General features: G+C 41.8%; 1 protein-coding gene across 3 annotated transcripts; it reads left to right on the top strand.

The window, feature by feature from the left end:
• The first annotated feature begins 4 nt into the window (after positions 1-4).
• LOC310791041 (kinesin-like protein KIF23) lies at positions 5-19202 on the top strand. 3 transcript variants are annotated; one of them, XM_083652755.1, is made up of 24 exons: positions 5-17; positions 620-686; positions 792-920; positions 1330-1435; positions 1564-1700; positions 1890-2002; positions 2146-2316; positions 3028-3066; positions 3548-3660; positions 6530-6651; positions 7385-7487; positions 7641-7720; positions 7890-8009; positions 9788-9938; positions 10071-10232; positions 10702-10868; positions 11128-11301; positions 12250-12441; positions 12709-13017; positions 14892-15125; positions 15933-16021; positions 17116-17176; positions 17663-17703; positions 18431-19202. In XM_083652755.1, the coding sequence occupies exons 3-24, from the start codon at positions 846-848 to the stop codon at positions 18447-18449; spliced, it is 2778 nt and encodes a 925-aa protein (XP_083508881.1). In that variant the 5' UTR covers positions 5-17; positions 620-686; positions 792-845; the 3' UTR covers positions 18450-19202. The 3 variants fall into 3 exon arrangements, with proteins under 3 accessions (XP_083508881.1, XP_083508882.1, XP_083508883.1); XM_083652756.1 differs by lacking the exon at positions 3028-3066; XM_083652757.1 differs by lacking the exon at positions 12709-13017.
• The last annotated feature ends 1144 nt before the right edge of the window (positions 19203-20346 follow it).

Here is a 20346-nt window from a genome sequence, read left to right as displayed (position 1 = left end):
GCAATGCAGAGAGCAGGGTAAGTTAAAAAAAAGAAGAAGCATTTCATAGACTATTAATAAAAACTACGCACAGTAAATTGGGTAGTATGTGTTCTGTAGGCGAAGAATATCGTAACAATAACAATGTTAGCTGACGTCGCAGAATTAGCGTTAGCTCGCTTAGCCGTTAACGTTACCCAGCTAGCTAGCTAGCTAACGTTAGCTGCCAAGTGAAGTGAGCCATACATAGAAACTATTGTAAATTGGCGTAGCCTATGCAGTCAGCCCATTTCAGGACTTTGTTGTCGCTAACGTTCAGAGTCGTGTTAATGTCTTTGTTAAAACGTTGGTTAGCTGAAACCACCGGAGTTCAACATAACTAGCGTTAACGGCACTTGACTACGCTTTTTACCGTCACCGGTGAATAGCTAACGTTAACTAGCTATGAGTCCCGAGTACTCGACATCGCAACGTTCAAGTAACAGCGAGCGGTGCCAGGTACAGGGAGGGACGTTTACCGTAGCATATAACCTAGCGTTAACTGACATATAGTTAGTTAACCTAGTAGCAAGCTAAGTTAGTTAGTTGCTGGATTCAGTGTTGCCTAACAAAACCATTGTCATTGCTGTTTTACTCATAGGAAAGGCAAAACTCCTCGGAGGCACGGCCAGAAGAAAACGCCCAACACAGAGACGGATCCAGTTGGAGTAAGTGAACAGAAGTCATGCTGAAACAGTCTCAATTAGGCTGCCACATCATACTAGAAGTGAGCTAAAACTACAAAACAATTGTTTTCACTCTGATCTGTGTAGGTATACTGCCGTATACGTCCGCTTGGAACAGACAATGAGGAGTGCTGTATCGAGATGATCAGCAACACTACCATTCAGCTGCATGTCCCTGATGGTTTTAAAGTCAACCGCAATGGGGAATACAAAGAGGTAAGGGAGTTAAAAGGCCTTACTACGGATTACAGCGTTTCACTTGGTCATTATGGCAATTTGGACACTTGCTACCTGTCAAAGAAGCATCTTAGTTTTGTATCTTCTGGCATGAACAGTCTCAGCTTTCTAAAGAATTATTATGTAAACGGGGAGGGAAAATACCAGCACCCAGATGCAGTCAGTTTACCCTACATTATTTTTATGGCAGTGATCTGGGATTATATTTTGTAGACAAAGCTCTTCTAGTCATAATTAAATTCTGCCTAGAAAGAATAGCTGTACGGTAGTTATATTCAGTAGAGACCTTTGATGTTCTAAGAGGGTGTGATAGGCATATGGCTGACTGGCCATCCATTATATTGATAGTACCATTCTCATTGATGTTTTTCATTTAAAAATCCACCAGACACAGTACTCTTTCAAAGGGGTATTTGGCATCAAAACAAATCAGAAGGAGCTGTTTCAAGATGTTGCCCAGCCCCTAGTAGAAGACCTAATTCGTTGTAAGAATGGTAAGTAAGCAAAACAAGACCCGGGCAGCATAATAATTCTTAAGTACTTGTGACCATCTCTTGGATTCATTTTTTTTTTTTTTTTTTTTTTTAATACTTAACGAAATAGTGATATTCTTTGTTCATAGGTCTGCTGTTCACATATGGAGTGACCGGTAGTGGTAAGACCTTCACCATGACCGGGTCCCCTGGACAAGGTGGACTCCTACCTCGATGTCTGGACATGCTGTTTAACAGCATTGGGCCCCTGCAGACGAAGAGATTTGTAAGACTTTCATTGAGATTGATGTAGCTGATCTCTAGTAAAGGACTTGTAAGACTTTCATTGAGATTGATGTAGCTGATCTCTAGTAAAGGACTTGTAAGACTTTTATAGAGATAGCTGATCTGTAGAGGAAGGCTAACGATTTTGAAAGACAGAAAGTTGACTTGAAACGTTTTTGATCCTTGTCAGGTCTTCAAACCTGATGATAAGAACGGGATGGAGATCCAAGATCAAGTGGATGCGACCCTGGAGAGACAAAAGAAAGACAATCAACCGTCTGTGCCCAAAACCCCCTCCTCAAGGTAAATATGACTCATTTATGCCTTTGGAAATATCATTTTTGTTTTTCTAAACTACTGTTGTGTTAAAATTGGAGGTAGCTAATTGTGCAGTAGCTATTGTTTGCTGTTCAGCATGTGGTTTTTGCTTTGATTCTGTTTCGCAGACAGAAGGCAGACCCAGATTTTGCGGACATGATCAGCCCAGACGAGGCATTTAAGTCAGAGAATGTGGATGAAGACTGTTGTTACAGTGTATTCGTGTCATATATTGAGATCTACAACAACTACATCTATGATCTCCTGGAAGATGCTCCTCTTGACCCCTTCCGACCAAAGTAAGAGACACGATCGGGCATCAACTTCCTGAAACTTTTATGTTGAAAGATTGGCTGTACAACCGAATGCTTTGTTGTATTCAGATTGTTAGTGGTAGTGTTCCTGTCTGAGATTGTGAGTAACCACGGTCCACAATCAAAAAACGACCTAACTAAAAAACCCTACCCAAACAACTGCAATTCAGATTTTCGACTCAATCTCACAGGTATTTTGTGGCCATTGTGATACATGTAGATCTACGGTACATAAATCAGACAGTGCAACGGCTAGATGTGCTGGAGAGCGTGCCTTGATTCTGTTTCACAGCTTTTATGTTGATAGGTCGTCGTGCTGTGCTGAGGATGGTCTGAGGACCGAAACATTCACCATTTGTTATCAATTTATCACCTTTTATTTTCGTTATGTAAATATATTTTTTTATTTTTGCATCCAGAGAGTCACCTCAATTTTGGGTCCGTGTCTGAGCCTTTTTCTGCTTCCACAGAATTTATTTTGCCATATTATTATTTACAGTCAATGTTAGTGCACCTGCTATGATGTGCAATTGATGTTTTTTCTAGTGGTGGTGCAACCAGTTAATGGCTGCTTACAATGTATGTGTTGATGTGCTGCATGCATGAGTGTGTTGATAAACCTTTACACATTTGTCGAGTATTTTATTTTGTAGTTCTGTGTTGACAGGATGCACTTTTAAAATTCTGTGTTTTTAGGTGGGCTGGTGGCACACCTGTGCGGAACACTGAGTTCATGTATGTGGCCGCCAGTGTATCATACATACATTACATAATACTCTATTTCCCCTGGGTTGTAACTTGGCTATACTCGCATTGGTCATCAGTGCATTTTCATCCCCATTCATCTAAAACCCTGTAGCATATATGGAGTAGCTAATTAGCTTCCCCCCTGTTTTTGTGTCTTTTTTGTTTGCTTTGTAGACTGGCTGTTGCTGCTGATTGTTGTTGTGGCTTTTTGGATTGGCTCTGTGCAGTTTAGTTTCGAGCCAATGTGGTAAAATGTCCCTGAATGGCTCATGCTTGTGTGCATAACCAGTAGGCTGTACTCCTGACTGTCTCTCTCTACTCTAGTTTTTATTTGTAACATTGTTACAATAAAATAACTTAACGGCAAACATTGTTATCATGTTAACTTTTCCTGCTTGTCTTACTAAAGCCACACATAAGTGCTTGACATTGTTGCTGTATGTTGATTGTTTTCATGAACCTGTTTCAGACCACCTCAGTCCAAGATTCTGCGGGAAGATCAGAACCACAACATGTATGTGGCTGGGTGTACAGAGGTCGAAGTGAAATCGACAGAGGAGGCTTTTGAAGTCTTTTGGAAGGGTGAGTGAGTGCCAGTGGTAATAATTGCTAATGTGGCTTACAGTACACTTGCATGCAGTTCTTTTCACCCTCCAACAGGAGAACGTCGAATGTAGAGAGTGCACCACAGCTGACCTGCTGTTAAAGTCAATTTGTGGTTACTGCGGTGTGTCCGGTGTTTGCAGTGCATGGCCTCAGTGGGGCGAGTGCGGAGCTCCGCGCGGGGTCTGCACTGAGCTCCGCGCTCAAAAAAAGAAAAGAAAGAAGGAGTAACTCCGTAGAGGTCAGCTCCGAGGCTGATTTGGGTGTCATGTGAAATAGGCTGATTGGGGACGTATTCTCTTCATGCATTGCAAACAGAGCTGATTCTGAGCTCTCTGCGGACACCACGCTGTTACCTCATCAGGATATAAATGGGAGCTGGGGCTCTGTTTGTTTCTCTGTCCAACTGTGATTGTCCCACTATGATGTCATAAATCTCACTGTGACATCATCCGTGATGTCATCAATGTTAGGAGGATGTCATCATTCCTACTGTGATGTCATCATTCCTACTATGATGTCATCATTCCTACTATGATGTCATGGATCACTGATGATGTCGCAGACGGTGATGATGTCATGATTCATAAGTGTCTCAATCATGCCGCGAATTTCGGATGGTCTCGCTGGTGATGTCATAACACAAGGTGATGTCATGTTCGGGACCTTTAAGGGTTCGGTTCTGCAGGTCCTCTGGAGTTGTTCATAAACTAAACTAACTCTGCAACCGTTCCCAACTTCGAACCTTGCAGACCTAGCTATCAAGTTCCACAACGTCCCTACTTCTCGAGACTTCAGTTACCAAGTTTGTCTTGGCCATCAACTATCCGCGAATAGATCCACATGTCTTACACCAAGCCTGACAATCAATCCCAGCGATGTCATAAATCCCAATGCGAAATCATCAGTGATGTCATAAATCCCACTGTGACATCATCATTGAATTCATAAATCCCACTGTGATATCATCCGTGATGTCATAAATCCCAGTGATGTCATAAATCCCAATGCAAAATCATCAGTGATGTCATAAATCCCACTGTGACATCATTGAATTCATAAATCCCACTGACATCAGTGATGTCATAAATCCCACTGTGACATCATCAGTGATGTCATAAATCTGACATCATCAGTGATGCTCGTCTCATTGGCCACACAGCAGGCGAGCTGCGAATGCGAGCTCCAGGGCCAGCTTGTTTACCATAAATGCTGTGCCTCTGTGGAGAGAAAGGTCTTGCCCGTCTTGTCATTATGATTTCCATAATGAATTTTAATTATGGGCTGTCTCCAGGTCAGAAGAAAAGAAGGATAGTGACTGTTCCCCTCAACACCTCCCCCAGTGTTTTCAAACACCGGACATCTAGTCCAACCGTCCATGGTGCGACACAGCTCCCACAAACAGCACAGGGTTGGTAGTGAGTGTATTGACATGACGCTACCACCGACGCTAACGTTAGCGTCCCTTACCATCAAAGAAATAGAAAGTTTGGCAACACAGCAATCAGCAAGGTGCATGTGTGTGTGTGCGCGCGCGTGTTTCTCAAACGAAGTAATTTATCGTCACTATGTCATTTAAAGAAGCAGATTGATGATAATCAACTTTAATAATGTTTTTCTGCAAATTGTGTCTCAGCGTTATTAGCATAGTTAGCAGAAAGAGTCCTAACGGGGCAAGGGCTGGCCAATATTGTGACTAGATGAGACCTAGATCTCGTTTTGGATTTGGTTATGGTAATATCGAGATATTGCATAGTCGTCTTTTCCTGGTTTTAAAGGCTGCAGTAAAGTGAAGTCATTTTCTGAGCTTACCAGACTGTTCTACCTGTTCTATTATTTGCCTTTACCCACTTATTATTTATCAAAAATCACATTGTGTGAATATATTTTGTAAGAGTCCATATCGCCCTGGAGAGTCATATGGACATTAGACTAGGAGACATTGGTGTCATGCCATCTTTATGACTCTTGTAATATGACTCCTGTAAGAGTCCATATCGCCATCCTAAAAATACTGAGATATGATTTTTGGTCCATATCGCCCAGCCCTACTCAAAATCTTTTGTTGTCGTCAGTGTTGGGGCTGGTAAAGTTTTTTATTACTAAATGACCACGTTAGTTTTTCAATTATTGTCATCTGTTAGTAGTTACATTACATCGAATATTTTTTACTCACTGACTTTTTCATGTATACACAGAGACTTTACAAAATGTTTGGTCATGGAAATTTGGTTTAAAGTCATGGAAGAGTCATGGTCAAAATGTGTACGGTATGAACCCTGACAGCAGTCAAATTGGCTGTAATCAGCACTCCTATTCACACAACATTACCACTCTAATCAGCATTCATTAATTTGCCAAACATGACCTTAATTCCAAACACTAGATCTTACACGCGCCATGCCATGCCTTAATTTTTGTTGCTTTTCCTCTGTATAAGATAAGATGTCTTATACCTGACTGTACATGCAATGCTGCCTCTATGCATCATAGGCACTTTATCTTAATTCATGTGCACTTTAATTATCTTGCACTTTAAATCTTGAGCTGGAGAACTCGGTTCTATCCACATATGCACTTGTCTCTTTTTATCTTTTTTAATTTTTATCCCCTTTATTCTTTTTACGCGGTATCTAAATGTTTTCATATGTTGTCCTGTGATTTGTTTATGTATGTTTTTAAGCTGCTCCTAGCACCCCAATTCCAATGCAGTCTCTACTGTAAATGGCAAATAACGTGACTCTGACTCTGAGACCTGGTATTACTGCCCATTCTACAGTTGTTGAAATTGCTCGTGTTCTTGTCATTATGATTTGCATAATGCATTTTAATTATGGGCTGTCTCCAGGTCAGAAGAAGAGAAGGATAGCAAACACTCAACTCAACCGCGAGTCTAGTCGCTCGCACAGTGTGTTCATCGTGAAGCTGGCCCAGGCACCGCTCGATGCAGATGGGGACTACATTCTACAGGTGACATGCAGCTTCTGAAATTCACATGGATGAATGAACTTTTCTTGATTTTTCTATAGACTCATGTCATGTACTTGACCTTTTTTAAATACATAATTTCTTAATTAACCTTCATTTAAACAGACGGGGCCAATCAAGAGCAAATTCTCTTAGCAAATTCACCTGGTCTGATATTTTTCAACAAATATTCACGGCTTGTCGGTGTGTATCGATCGGGCTGTGACAAAAAAATCAGGCCAGATTTATTTTGTACGCCTCACGTGTGAACGGTTCCAGCTAGTGCGCCATGATGCTAATAGCCTGTTGCTAATGGTTGTGAATGATGATGCTAAATAGTAGAGCTGTGCATCTTCACTGATCTCACGATTCGATACGATTCGATTACGGTATATAAGTCTACGATTCGATTCGATTATACGCGATGCATCACTTTTTCCGCAATACATGATTTATTTTTTCTCACTTTCTTTTTTCTCACTGTGTGGCTACTTTTAAAATAAAAGTGCATTTGGAATTGCATTGTATTATGATCCATAATTAAAATGAACTGCATGTAATTCCATTATATTTTATTTTATTATTAAATATATATATATATATATATATATATTTTTAAATAATCGATTTTTGATATTTGTTAATCGATTCAGAATCGTCCTATTAAGCATCGCGATGCATCTCTGAATCGATTATTTTCGGCAGCTCTACTAAATAGCCTGTTGCTGAATTGCAGGATAAGAACCAGGTGAATGTTAGCCAGCTGTGTCTGGTGGACCTGGCGGGCAGCGAGCGCACCAGCAGAACCAGAGCAGAGGGCAGCCGTCTCCGTGAAGCAGGTCAGCTCAGCCTCGGGTGCCTTGTTGGGACTGGTGCTTGTTTTCTACAGCCGACCATTTGTATTTACTGTGTCTCTCTATGATGGACTTAAATGCACGCACACCTCTAGTGATGTGTCTCTAGTGATGTTGTCATTTGCATCTCATTTACAGGCAACATTAACCAGTCTTTGATGACACTGCGCACGTGTATAGAAGTCCTACGAGAGAATCAGAAGTGTGGAACAAACAAGGTTGTTGCAAGTTTTTGTTTCTTAAAACAAACCGTTGCAAGTTTTTCCCCATATATATATTTTTTTACAGAGAGCAATAATACTACTGGTGGTCATATCAGTTCTATTTCCATCAGTGGTTACTTTCTCAGTAGGTGTTTAGTCACACCGAGTCCTTGTTTTCATCCAGATGGTGCCGTACAGGGACTCGAAAGTCACCCATCTGTTCAAAAACTACTTTGATGGGGAAGGAAAAGTGAAGATGATTGTGTGTGTCAACCCTAATGCTGATGACTATGAAGAAACCATGGTAAGAAATGTCTTTTCTTTTGGAGAATGCTGTTGTGTATGTAAAATCGTGTATGTTAACACATTCACTGCCAACAGGTTTTTTTTTACTGTGGGTAGCTTCTGCCAAGGTTTTTTTTTGAGGATTCTGGCTCATCTTTCAAGAGCCAAGGATTCTTTTCTGTTAGGATTTTGTGAACACAAAATATCTCAAAAGAACTAATAGAATGTGTGCTTTCTCTGTCTAAAAGAGTTAGTTTGTAGAGTTAGTAGTTATGTAGGCATTAGCAGTTGAATACAGCATGGTTTCAGCGTCTGAAAATGAAAGGTGAGAAAAATGCCTTTTTGTGAAATTCGATAGAACAGTCACTTTAACCATTTATTTTTGGCATCAGTAAGACGTCAGACATCTAAACAATAGTTTTGAACAGTAATTTCCTCCATAACAGCAGGAAACCCCCCTCTCCTTCAAACTCCTCCCTCCGTGTGTGTTCTCCTCCTCCCTCCGTGGCTGCAGCGGGCGTGTCACAAGCGAGTTTCTGCTGCCTGTCTGCTGCCTGGCTGCCCCTCGTCGGGCGAGTCTGGATGGGCTCGCTCGTTTCTTGGGGTTTCGGTTGAGAGCTTTGATGAAGCTTTTGCGATTCTGGGCTTTATGCTGCGTGTTTCAAAGTGTGTTCCACCCAGTCTATTTTTGGAACCCCCCACCGTTGTGCGTCACCGTTGTGCGCCAGCGCGAAAGCGTTTTCGCCAAACCATTCTACAGTATGAGAATGGTTTCCTCACGCTTTTCCCTGCAGTTTTGGCTCGCTTTCTCTAGTCTGGAGAGCACTGTCGCCACTTAGTGGGTCGGTGGAATGGGTTGTACACGTTCGGTGGCTCCCATATTTTTATAGGAGACGTAAAAGGGTTTGATCCACGTCCCACTGTCAATTTTTTTTTTTTTTTTTTTTTACTCGTTGACGGCAGTCAACCCTTGTTTTTTTTTTGACGAGTTAACTCGTCGACGGCAGTGAACGTGTTCAGTAATACATCAGATCAGCAATAAATATGTCATTTTCTGTTTTCATTTTGTAGAAAACACAAGCCTCTCCCCGTTGACTTCAGCACTACCCCATTTAAAATAACAATCAATCTCGTTTATTAATGACCCCAAAACACCATGACATGACAATATATTACAACTCGTCTGACCATAGAATGGGCAAGATCCACCGGAAATATGACTTTCACCCGTCTAAAAGTATGTGACTCATGTCACATGTGACATTCTTTTTTTTTACAGCCCCGTGACTCGCGGAGCCCAGCGTCGTACCCGGCTACTTGGCAGCTACTACTAGAGTGACGAGTCAAAAACGTCACATGATTTGCTAATGTGGTTCCTCCTCTGGTCGTTAGGGGCGCCTGTTCAGAGGGAGGGGAACTGGTTGGAATAGCGTGAACCTCCCACGTGCTATGTCCTACCGGTGAAGCTTCCCCTGTCAGGTGAAAAGAAGCGGCTGGCTAACTGCCCATGTCTCGGAGGAAGCATGGAGCCAGTTTCGGCTCTCCCCAGATCGGCAGAGGGTGGAGTAGCAACCAGGATAAATAAAAGTAAATTAGCACTAAGGGGGATAAAAATGGGATAAAAAATCGGGGGCAAAAAACAACAACAAAAAAAACGTCACATGATTTTAGATGAGTCAAAGTAATATTTCCGGTGCATCTTGCCCATTCTATGGCCAATATTACACAGTGTTTCATGATATGTGTTGTAGCTGGTGATGTTAAGTATTACATAGCGTTTCATGATATGTGTTGTAGCTGGTGATGCGCTTTGCCGAGATGACCCAGGAGGTGGAGGTGGCCCGGCCGGTCGACCGGCCCATCTGTCCCCTTTCAGCAGGGCGCAGACACAGGAACCAGGTCTTCAGAGAGGAGCTGTCACGTCGCCAGGATGAGCGAGGAGCCCCCGGTAATGCTGGTCAAGACCTGAGGAGGAGACTGTAATATGAACGGTCATCACGCTGCTCGTGATACACTTCAGACACGCGGCTGTCATTTTATTTTTATTATTAACGTTTCCATGACCTCTTCCGGCCCACAGACGACGCAGCACTGCTGAATCAGCTCATTGACAGTCTTCCAGTGCTGCCTGCTTGTGAGCTGGTGGACCCAGCAGATGATCAGACTCTCCCTCGCCTCATTGAGATTCTGCAAAGGAGGCAACGCATCCGTCAGATGATGAGGGAGCACTTGACTAAAACTTGTAAGGACCCAGGAGAGCTGGGTAGTCTCACACTGGTATACGTATAGAAAGAGCATATATCAGTCTGCCTAATATTACTACCGTAATTATGGACAATAAGTTCAGTTCACCATTGCTAAAAGGTTCAGATTACAAGTGGAATATAAAGTTATTTCAAAGGCCTTAAAATATACTTTGTAACATAAAAGAGTACCTCAGGAGTGACCCGGATGTTTGCACTTCGGTTCCATCGTCTCAAAGTCAATGGGATTTTTGCTTGGGGATTTTGGTTAAATGCCTGAAATAAGGTATTTTATGATTTTTGAAGCAATTTTCAGAAAATGCTTTGGAAATCAAAAAAAAAGAGCAATGTGACATTTTGAAGTAGATTTGGGAAAACTATTTCTGCTAACATTTTTAAGCATACTGTGTATGTATGAGATGTGAGGTCAAAAGGTTAGGTGCTAAGGTGGTCTCTTTTCTTTTGCAGGCAACACACTGAATGCCATGCTGCAGCAGTCTGAAGGTGATCGCAACACTAAGGAGAACTACATCCATGATCAGAGAGGCAAGCTGGAGGAGAAAGACAAAATCATCACCAACCAGAAGATGGAGTTGGCACGATTAGAGAAGAAATCCAAAACACTGGAATGCAAGGTCTCCTACCACAGTCTCTTTCACTTACACCACTCTCTTCTGACCACTTGGTCTGCATAAAAAACTTTTCAAACCTCCTTAAGAAGAAAGTAAAAATACTGGATATGTAAAAAAAAATGTTTCTTTCAAACACTTTGTTAGTAATCCGATTATTAGTCATCCGATTAGTTTGTAATCCGATTACTTACTATGGCTATTAAAGTGAATCTTGAATTGCCTGGATCATTGACATGAAAGCCATGTGCTTCCCTCCCTTCAGATCGGTATCCTGCAGCAGACCACCAACGTCTATGAGGAGAACAAACGCGTGCTCCAACAGGAGCTGGAGACGCGGGAGCAGCGGCTGCAGAGGGAGCTGATGGAGAGGAGGCGCATGGAGCAGCGCCTGCAGGGCATGGCCACCGAAACCAATCACAAGTGGCAGAAGGAGTGTGTAAGTGGGATTGTTGATGTTGTCACCCGATCATGTGACTTTGTGTTGGATTTTTATCACTTGTGTGCTTTGGTCACGACAAGCCCTGAAATGAAAAAAAGGGTAAACAAATTAGCCTTTTCAATCATTTTAGTGTTCAGCAATCGCTAGGGTGCTACTATTGTCTATACCTGGACATTAAAGCTGCATTCAGCGATGTTTTTGTGTTAAAATAAGTGTTAAATGGCTCTATATTCTTTCTGACAGCAATCACTGAAATAGAGTGTTTGGTCAGTGACATTGAACGCCCACCTCCCGCTGTCCTCTATCTCTCCTGTAGTCCTGCAAGCAGGGCGGACGTATCTCCGCAACCGTAACTTGTAGCGAGTCACGGATGGCGGCGCTGGATTCGGGGTGAAAAAAATTAATATAGTCCTACAGGTGCATCACGATCTGACCATCCGTTTCCCAGAAAATGTCAACATTTCTCTGATTGGATAGATCGCGATGCCTCTAAAGGACTATGTATGTTTTACCATCCTTGAGTCTCTACGAGTTATGGTTGTGGAGATACGTCCACCCTGCCTGCAGGACTACAAGAGAGAGATAGAGGACAGCGGTGGGTTGGGGGTTTCAAGTCACTGACCAAACACTCTATTTCAGTGATTGCTGTCAGAATATATAGAGCCATTTAACACTTATTTGAACAAAAAACATCGCTGAATGCAGCTTTACGGGAATAATGGTAAGCTTGACTTTTCTGGTTACATCTGGTCCGAGTTCAATCTTGGGCCTCTTCACAATCAACAGACACTGTCATATAATTTTGGTGGCAAAATTGAATAAGAATTTATAGTTTATCTACGTTACATGATGTCGAGGAATGAGTTATTTGAGCTAGAGAGTATCATGATTACAGTACTATGTTGTCTTGTCAAGCACTTCCTGCTGGTATGTTTTTCCCATTAGGATAGGCGAGTGAATGCCAAGCAGCTGGAGATGCAGAACAAGCTGTGGGTGAAGGATGAGAAGCTGAAGCAGCTCAAGGCGATCGTGGCAGAAACCAGCAGCAGCTGTCCCACCGACCGCCCAGAGAGGCCCTCAAGGGAGAGAGATCACCCCACCCCCAAGAAGAGGTCTGCCTCGCCATCGGCAGTCCCTGTGAGTCATTTACTCTTACACCACTTAATACCATCCAGTCTGCTTTTCTTGCATGGACTGATGAAACTGTGTTCACTAAGCAAATGTTAATGCAAACTACTTAATATTCTGTAATAATTTGTGATCTACCGGTATATGTTGCATGCGCTTACCGCATACAGGACCTTCTTGTTTCTATGTTCCACCGTTGTTGTGTGTTTGTGTCTATCCGGCGAACACCCTGCACAGCCTCACTCCATGGCTCCATTCCCCTCATCACCTTTTCAGGACTTCAGCCAAACTCCTTCCCGGCAAAACCCAGTCAAGTTTAGGGCAGTTCAAGACCCACACCCCACCTCCTCCTCCTCATCATCAGCTTCCTCCTCAGTAGCCTCCTGCATTTCCCAGTGGGAGCAGAGACTCCCAGTAGACACAAGGCAGGGCAGGCAGCCTGGGACCCCCCAGTATGAGAGCCGGACCCCCGGCCCGTATCCCAACAGCAACAGCGTGGACCGCAGGAGAGGCCAGCGGTGGGCCCCAGACCGTCAAGCCCCTGCTACGACTGTCTATGGGCTAGACCTAGAGTCGAGCACAAGGGTTAGTGTGCGTTAGCATCCCTAGATGTCCTTTCTAGAGTCTCTAGAGCCAGATCTTTCTACAGTAGGTGTGTTCTCTGACGCACTGTAGTTTAGTCTGCTGTGCCTTATAGAAATGCATCCATAGTGTTGTGAGTAGATCTCTCTGCTTGTGGAAATGCACATTTCAGTTGCCGCACTACATACATACATCTGTTTCCTTTATCCATACTATAGCACAGACTGATGTGGCATGCTTGTAAACCCAATAGACACGCATTTTAAGCTGTTAAATATGTGCCATTACGAATAGTTTGTTTCTGTGCTTGTAGTAGACCTTTCAGTTGCCTGCTGCCCAACTGCTTTCTAGACACTTTAGAACTGCTTTTTATGTGTCACTTTCCTGAGGTCAACAGCACCAGCTCAACTTTTAAACCACCCACTCAGTAGGAACGCCCACTGTAATAGCCTGAATGGATTCATATGAAATTTAATATTTTCCATCCAATTGTCATCATCGGCCATAAAAACTCCCACCAGTGCCTATTTATGTGAAGAACACTGGCACTTCTACTAGTGGTCGTTTATTCTAAGCTCACCACAGTGACAATTGAGCTACTTTGAAGCAAAAAACATGCATGTTTTTTGTTTTGTTAGGGTGTTCTTGAGACCTAGGCTACGGGGAAGCCAAATCATCACTAAGGAAATGCTAATAAATAAATGCGCAGCACTATATAATACTGTATGTATGTATTCTTGTTCAAACTTTGACAATTCGACTATCCCCCTTTTTATTGAGAGGGGGGCCTTCTGATTAGTAGTATAGTGTAGAAAAAAGGACACTATTTTATGTCTTTCTGAGGCATTGCCTTTTAAACACTTTGGAGTTAAACTGATATACTGTATAGTACCAGAGCAGCCACACCAACCCCCCTTTAGATGCAGTGTTGGAGAGCTCCAAGTGTTGACGACCGATACAAACTTTGCAACCGATGGACTTTTAAGTCTAATATGTCTCAAGTCTGCACTAGGCTTGTGTCGATATTCTGTGTATGTATTGTCATATTTTCCACCGTTTCAATATCTCAAAATGGTATAAAAGATTTTAAGTTTGCAATATTTGTTTCAAAAAACAACAACAAAACAAACGAAATCATCTTCATTTAGAACTACCGGTAGGCCTGCCATACTGTGCTCTTGGATTGGTGGCTTCCCCCAGGTCTTGGCAATACAAATGAACACAAATACTTTTAACACAATTAAATATTAATAACTTCAATTAAGATCTTCAAGCAGTTTCCCCCTCTGAAACATCTCCTTCATTAAAGGGATCATTTGTACTTTTTCCTGTATACAAAATCACTGTTATGCTTAATGCTTCACTGCATCATCATCATTTTGAGAGTTAGAGGTGAAAACCTTTATCAGTCGTCTTGGCTTTGGAATGCATCTGTCACATGATCCAAATTCAAAAACACACTTCGGTGTTCCTTTGCATGAGATTTCTCATTAACTATTCTAACTGTAGTGGGCTTTTCAATGCATGCAGTGGGTTTTTCAGGTGCTTTATGAAAATGTATGTATTGCTGGAAGACCAGAATTCGTTTTTTTTTACTTCGTTTTGTGACTTGTGATTTGAGTCTACAACTATAGTGCTACGAGCTACAACCCCCAAAATGTACAAAATTTATATTCATTTTTTCTTAATCCCATTTATCCAGTAGGTCACCAACCTACCTGTCTTCTAGTAATACCTATATTTTCAGTACCCGCTAACACGGACACCTGCTAGTCATCAACCCTGACTAACCCCACCAACCCTTTCGTGGTGCCGGCCACTCTCACGGGAATAATTTCTCCTGCTTTGTCTTCTCCTCACATCGGGATCACCACCAGGTGGCCCCACCGGTTCACCAGCGGCACAGGCGCTCCCATTCTGTGGGCGCGGAGAAATGTGTCGACCACAAACCATCGTCTAATTTGGACCTAGACACTGTCATGCAGCCAATAATACCCAATGCGATCACGGTGTCCACCCCCAGCGAGAAAGCCTTGTCCAAATGCCACAAATATGTGCTTAGGCATCAGGAGCTTGCCTCCGACGGGGAGATCGAAACCAAACTCATCAAGGTAAAATGACACGATTCCTCGATTTGAGACCCCTGTTAAATTATTTTCTATCTTGCATGCTTTTTAATTGACTTCTTGACTTTTTAATCACGTTTTAATGGGTTTCACATGCGGGACCTGTTGCAAAACATTAGTTATTGTAGCTCTGAGCAAGGTTTCCAAATGGAGTGACATTGTTATTTATTTTCGCTGTAATGTTAAAGTGAATACTGTCTGTCGTGATGTGGATCTTTGCGTACGTGTTTTTTTCCCTCAGTTCTCCTTGCCTGTGATACACTGGAAGACTTTGAAAATCTTAACAGATTATGAAAATACTGGAGAGTTTACACTACAAGACTGGTTCAAAGATTTTTTCAATCACGACTGAAAAAACTGACTGAATACATGACACAACTGACTCAGACAAGGCAGACTACAAGACTTTTCACTTTGAAATTCAAACATGTTTGATATCATCTTTGTGGCTCCGACTGGTGTCGGGAGGCAGTTTACACTTGAAGACTAGATATCTGGAGGCAGTTTGCAATAACAGATTAGAAATATGTACCCATTATACACTAACAGATTTTGCTGCCGACTGGCACAACAACTGCAGACTAGAGTCAACAAAGACAGACTGAGCCCAACTGGAAATCCCGTGTAAAATCGGGGGGGGGGGGGAAGTCTTGTAGTGTAAAGTAGGCATAAGTGAATACGGTCATGATGTGGATCTTTGTGTGTATGTTTTTTCCCTTCTCTGTTCTCTTTAGGACATGTTTACCTGTTTGTTTACTTAGGACATGTTTACCTGTTTGTTTACTTCCACAGGGCGATGTTTTCAAAACCAGAGGCGGGGGACAAGCTGTCCAGTTTACAGACATTGAGACGCTACGACAAGAGTGTGCCACTGCGCCAAGGTACAGTATGTGCCCGAGCACTACAGCCCCCTACTGGCTAGAACAAGTTTTGTGAAACAGGCCTACATTATTTAGAAACCAGCTATAACCCTGCTGTCATTGAAAATGCGTGAAAGTGAGCGGGATAAACATAATTTGCTTACTTGCTCTAGTTACGACTATAGGTCATGAATCCTAAGGGAGGAAAAACATGTCAGAACTCAACAAATGAATAGTCTCTTCTTCCCCAGTGTGGACTGCCACACAAATGACCCACACTGGGTCATAACACAAATCAAAATGATTGTTGATCATTTTTAATTATGAGTTGGTCATGTGATGAATTTACAATTTTAAGCAATTTGAGGAGTGTTCCATTAGTAGAAAGTATTTGGCAGTTGTGTTTAGAATAAAGGAAATACTAGAGTGATTCTCTAAATTTACTATTCGCCAACTTGGAGCAATGTGATGTGTTTTTTTGTGGCTATCCATGCCCTGAAACTAGGGGTGTCAAAATTAATCGTATAATCGATGCATCGCGATGCGGACGTGTGAATCGAATCGAATCGTTGACAGATGAATCGTTTGTTTAAATTTCTGTTGACATTCAGAAATTGTATGATCGTGTCACAATTTTTATGTTTGCACTTTGTTTAGATTATGTTTTTTATTAGAAAAGCCTACCCAGGGACAGGGATTGCAAATTAGCCTTGGCTAGATATCCTATATGCATCGCATATGTTTCATGTTCTTGTAACTTGTTACAATGATTCTTGCATTGTCCCTGACAAATAAACGAATAAAAAAAAAATAAAAAAAAAAAGCACTTTCTAAGTAAAAAAAGGACTTGATATTTATCTGACTGCTTGTATTAATTGATGAAAAAGTAGCCATGTGCAGTAATAATATAGAAAATTGCGGATGTAATACTTTGAGATGCATCGTCGAATCGAATCATTGACAGATGAATCGTAATCGAATCGTGAGGCCAGTGAAGATTCACAGCCCTACCTGAAACTATCATGAACATTTGTTGTGACTTCTCACATGTTTACGATGCTTTTCATACATGTTGTCCAAAGAATTAACTGACTTTTCTCCCGTTTGTTTTTTAGTCGCAAGAGGCGATCAGGGTCTGGAGACGCACCAGGTCAAATGGATGACATAGAAAACAGGGTAAGTAAGCTATTTAGTCAACAATGGAAAGAAGTCTGACGTTGCTGTTATTACACCATAAGCTTTACTTGTTATTACACCATAAGCTTTACTTGTTATTACACCATAAGCTTTACTTGTTATTACACCATAAGCTTTACTTGTTATTACACCATAAGCTTTACTTGTTTTCAATTGGAAAACAAGCTAAGCTGATTTGTGATCAACATTACTTCCTTATCTTTGCCTCTTGGCAGTGCTGTTGATTGCTGTGTGATGATGCATTGCTAACTATATTTTAGCCTTTTTACAGCAATGTCCTTGTATGTAAGAGTATTCAGTAAGACTTTTACAGACGTTTAAAAATATATATAAATTGATTTAGCACACTTGATATCCTCAGGTTCCAGTCTGGGGACTCTGCTATGTCAAATCTCCAGCTGGAGAACCTTTCAGCCAGAATAAAAGATGCAACAACAATCTTCTTTAACCTTTTTCTCCCAATAGGTTCCAATGGCGAGCACAAGCTCAGGCACTGGCTATACAAAGTAAGCAAATGTGTGTGATTGTGTTTACATAAGGACTGTCTGCAGTGCAAACGTATGTTACTCGCAATCACGCGCACTCGACTCCTAGGCTCGCCCGCGGCTCAGCTGCTGCGTGGCCTCGCCTGCTCTATTGGCATGCGCAGTGCACATTTGCCCAACTTCGCATCACTGATGACATCACTCACTGATGACATCGCAATTGCTCGAGTGACATCGGTCACATCACTCAGCGCATAATTGCGCAACTTCGCATCACTGATGATGTCAGTGAGTGATCAGTAGTGAGAGAAAAGTAGAGTCCGCACATTGCGTGATTATGTCAGACACTGACATCATCTATGACATCACAATTGTTCGAGTGACATCACTGATGTCATAGACATTGTGACATCATTACTGACCAAAATCACAGACAGAAAGACAGAGCCCACTTACTCAATTTGATGTCATAGACACTGTGACATCATCAGTGACATCACAATTGCATGAGTGACCATCACTGATGACATCGAGTGCTCGAGTGACATCACTGATGATGTCATAGACTTTGTGACAGCATCATTGTGACAGGTCGAGACGAGTAAAGCCAAGTTGAGACGAGCCGCACTATGCAGTACCATGTGGTGGAAATGAGCTTTTACTTCATTTTATAATTATGATGATGATGATGATGACTCCAGCTGATGATTTGAATTTAAAATGTGTGTAATGTACCCTTTTCTTCCAGACGCAGCAGAAAGCCCTAAGTCATCGGACATATTGGGCAGATCCCCCCACCGTGCTGGATGACACTAGTGCATTGGAACAGTCAAGCAAACTTCACTTTAAACTGCATATTGTTGAGTCAGATTTTTTTCTACTATATATTTTTTTGAAGATGGGTGATTGGAGTGTGAATATTATTTAATCATAAGCATAAGGGCATTTATTAGAACATAAACTAGAATATTTCATTAAATTTGTCTTTGATGGAATTCTGGAATTGTTTAATACCAGAACTTTTTTTTTTACGACATGCTCATAGGGCCCAGATATGGAAACATGAACATATACATGTTTCGTTATTGCTTCAACCGTTCACTGCTTTTTACCTCCACCCAAAGGTTATTTAGAAAATAAAAATGTATATTGCTATGCACTTGCTTTTATGCATTGAGGGATATAGTATTGTTAAAGGACACACCCGTCTCTCAAGACAGGCTCCCGCAAATTTTAAATGCTCTCGACAACTACGTCTGTACTTCCGCAGGTCTCAAAGTTGGTCAAAAAAGAAGATATCCGGTCAAAATAAACTCAGTATTCAATCAACTACCTCAGCCATGTTTCTGAGTGTCACGATTGGTCGAATACCATCAAACTTTTTTTTGTGTGTGTGGAAGATGGCAACTTCCTCTGTCCAAATTGTAATGGTCTGAGGTACAGACTGTCTCTAGGGCATTCTAAGATTGCGGATGAGATAGACTTGGCTTGAGAGACTCGACATTTATTGAAGGATTGTTTTTGTATATTGACACTGCTTCCAACTTTTTTTTTGGTGGCATTATTAAACATTTTCAAATGCCAATAAATCTCTTCTTTTTCTGAATTCCTTAATCTGCAGATTCTCTAAAGCATTTAAGGTCCAATTCAAAAGTAAAGGCACTTGATGTGAATTGGATTGCCATTAATGATGTCTGTTTTTATTTTCTCATGTATTACTTTACTTGCACTTCCAGGTTGGTCACGTTCCATCTGCCCCACATGCATGTCTAGCAAAGATCAGGGTCAATATACAGTATACTGCTCACCATTTTGCTTTGCTGTGTATTAAACACAATCATTGCATGAAGGGGTATTTAAAGGATTATAGATAGATGCATAGAAAGCAGTCCATCTCATTATTGAATCTCCATGCTGAAGATAGAACAGTAATATTAGTATGCTAATATTGTACTGGGTCTGAGAGCCAATTAACCCACATAGAAAGGAAACTCAAACTCATATTGAGAAACTAACAAAGTTGTATAGTGTCTGTGTAGACTACTGTTCTTGCAACCTGGAGGTCAGACACACATTTCTTCCTACGTTTTGGCCAAACCACAGCGACCCCGGGCGCTGCACAGTGGCTGCCCACTGCTCCTGGTTCTAGGAAGGTTCCTAGTAGAGGATGGGTCAAATGCAGAGGATGAATTTCCCCAAGGGGATAAATAAAGAATAACTTAACTTAATTCTCCCAGCCCAAACTGAAAGATTCACTGTAAGGTTTTGTTAAGCACACAGTTTGCCCAGCTAACAAATAAGACATTTTATGTGGGTGATTGCCTGTTCGTGCAACATTCTTGGCCTGTCAACAGTTGATGAGAAATGTCAACGCAAACCACACAGCCAAACAGAAGCACACACACACACTAGCAACTCTGTATATTTTGTCAAGTCATCGCTAAAATTCTGTGGACCGGGGATCGCTGCTTGCATCCTGGTCATGTTAAATTCCACCAGGATGTTGCAAATGTTTGGGAGGATGTCTGTGTTGCCGACACATTTCTGATGACAGATTGTTGAAACGGCTCCTTCTGGGAAGACCATCTGTGAGGCCTGTGTTATTTTCTGTCTAAATACTAATCAGACTGATGGGATGAAAGCCAGAATCTTTTCTGCATCTTT

Source organism: Poromitra crassiceps (genome assembly GCF_964638095.1).
Source record: "Poromitra crassiceps genome assembly, chromosome: 16".
NCBI classification, from domain to species: domain Eukaryota; kingdom Metazoa; phylum Chordata; class Actinopteri; order Beryciformes; family Melamphaidae; genus Poromitra; species Poromitra crassiceps.
Note: the sequence above shows the minus strand (reverse complement) of the source record. Positions and strands in the feature narration are given on the sequence as shown.

Coding starts and splice junctions, on each gene's coding strand:
- LOC310791041 (XM_083652755.1), top strand. CDS start 846: ATGATCAGCAACACTACCATTCAGCTGCATGTCCCTGATGGTTTTAAA. Junction 1,436..1,563: donor CCTAATTCGTTGTAAGAATG/GTAAGTAAGCAA, acceptor CTTTGTTCATAG/GTCTGCTGTTCACATATGGA. Junction 7,488..7,640: donor CAGCCGTCTCCGTGAAGCAG/GTCAGCTCAGCC, acceptor TCTCATTTACAG/GCAACATTAACCAGTCTTTG.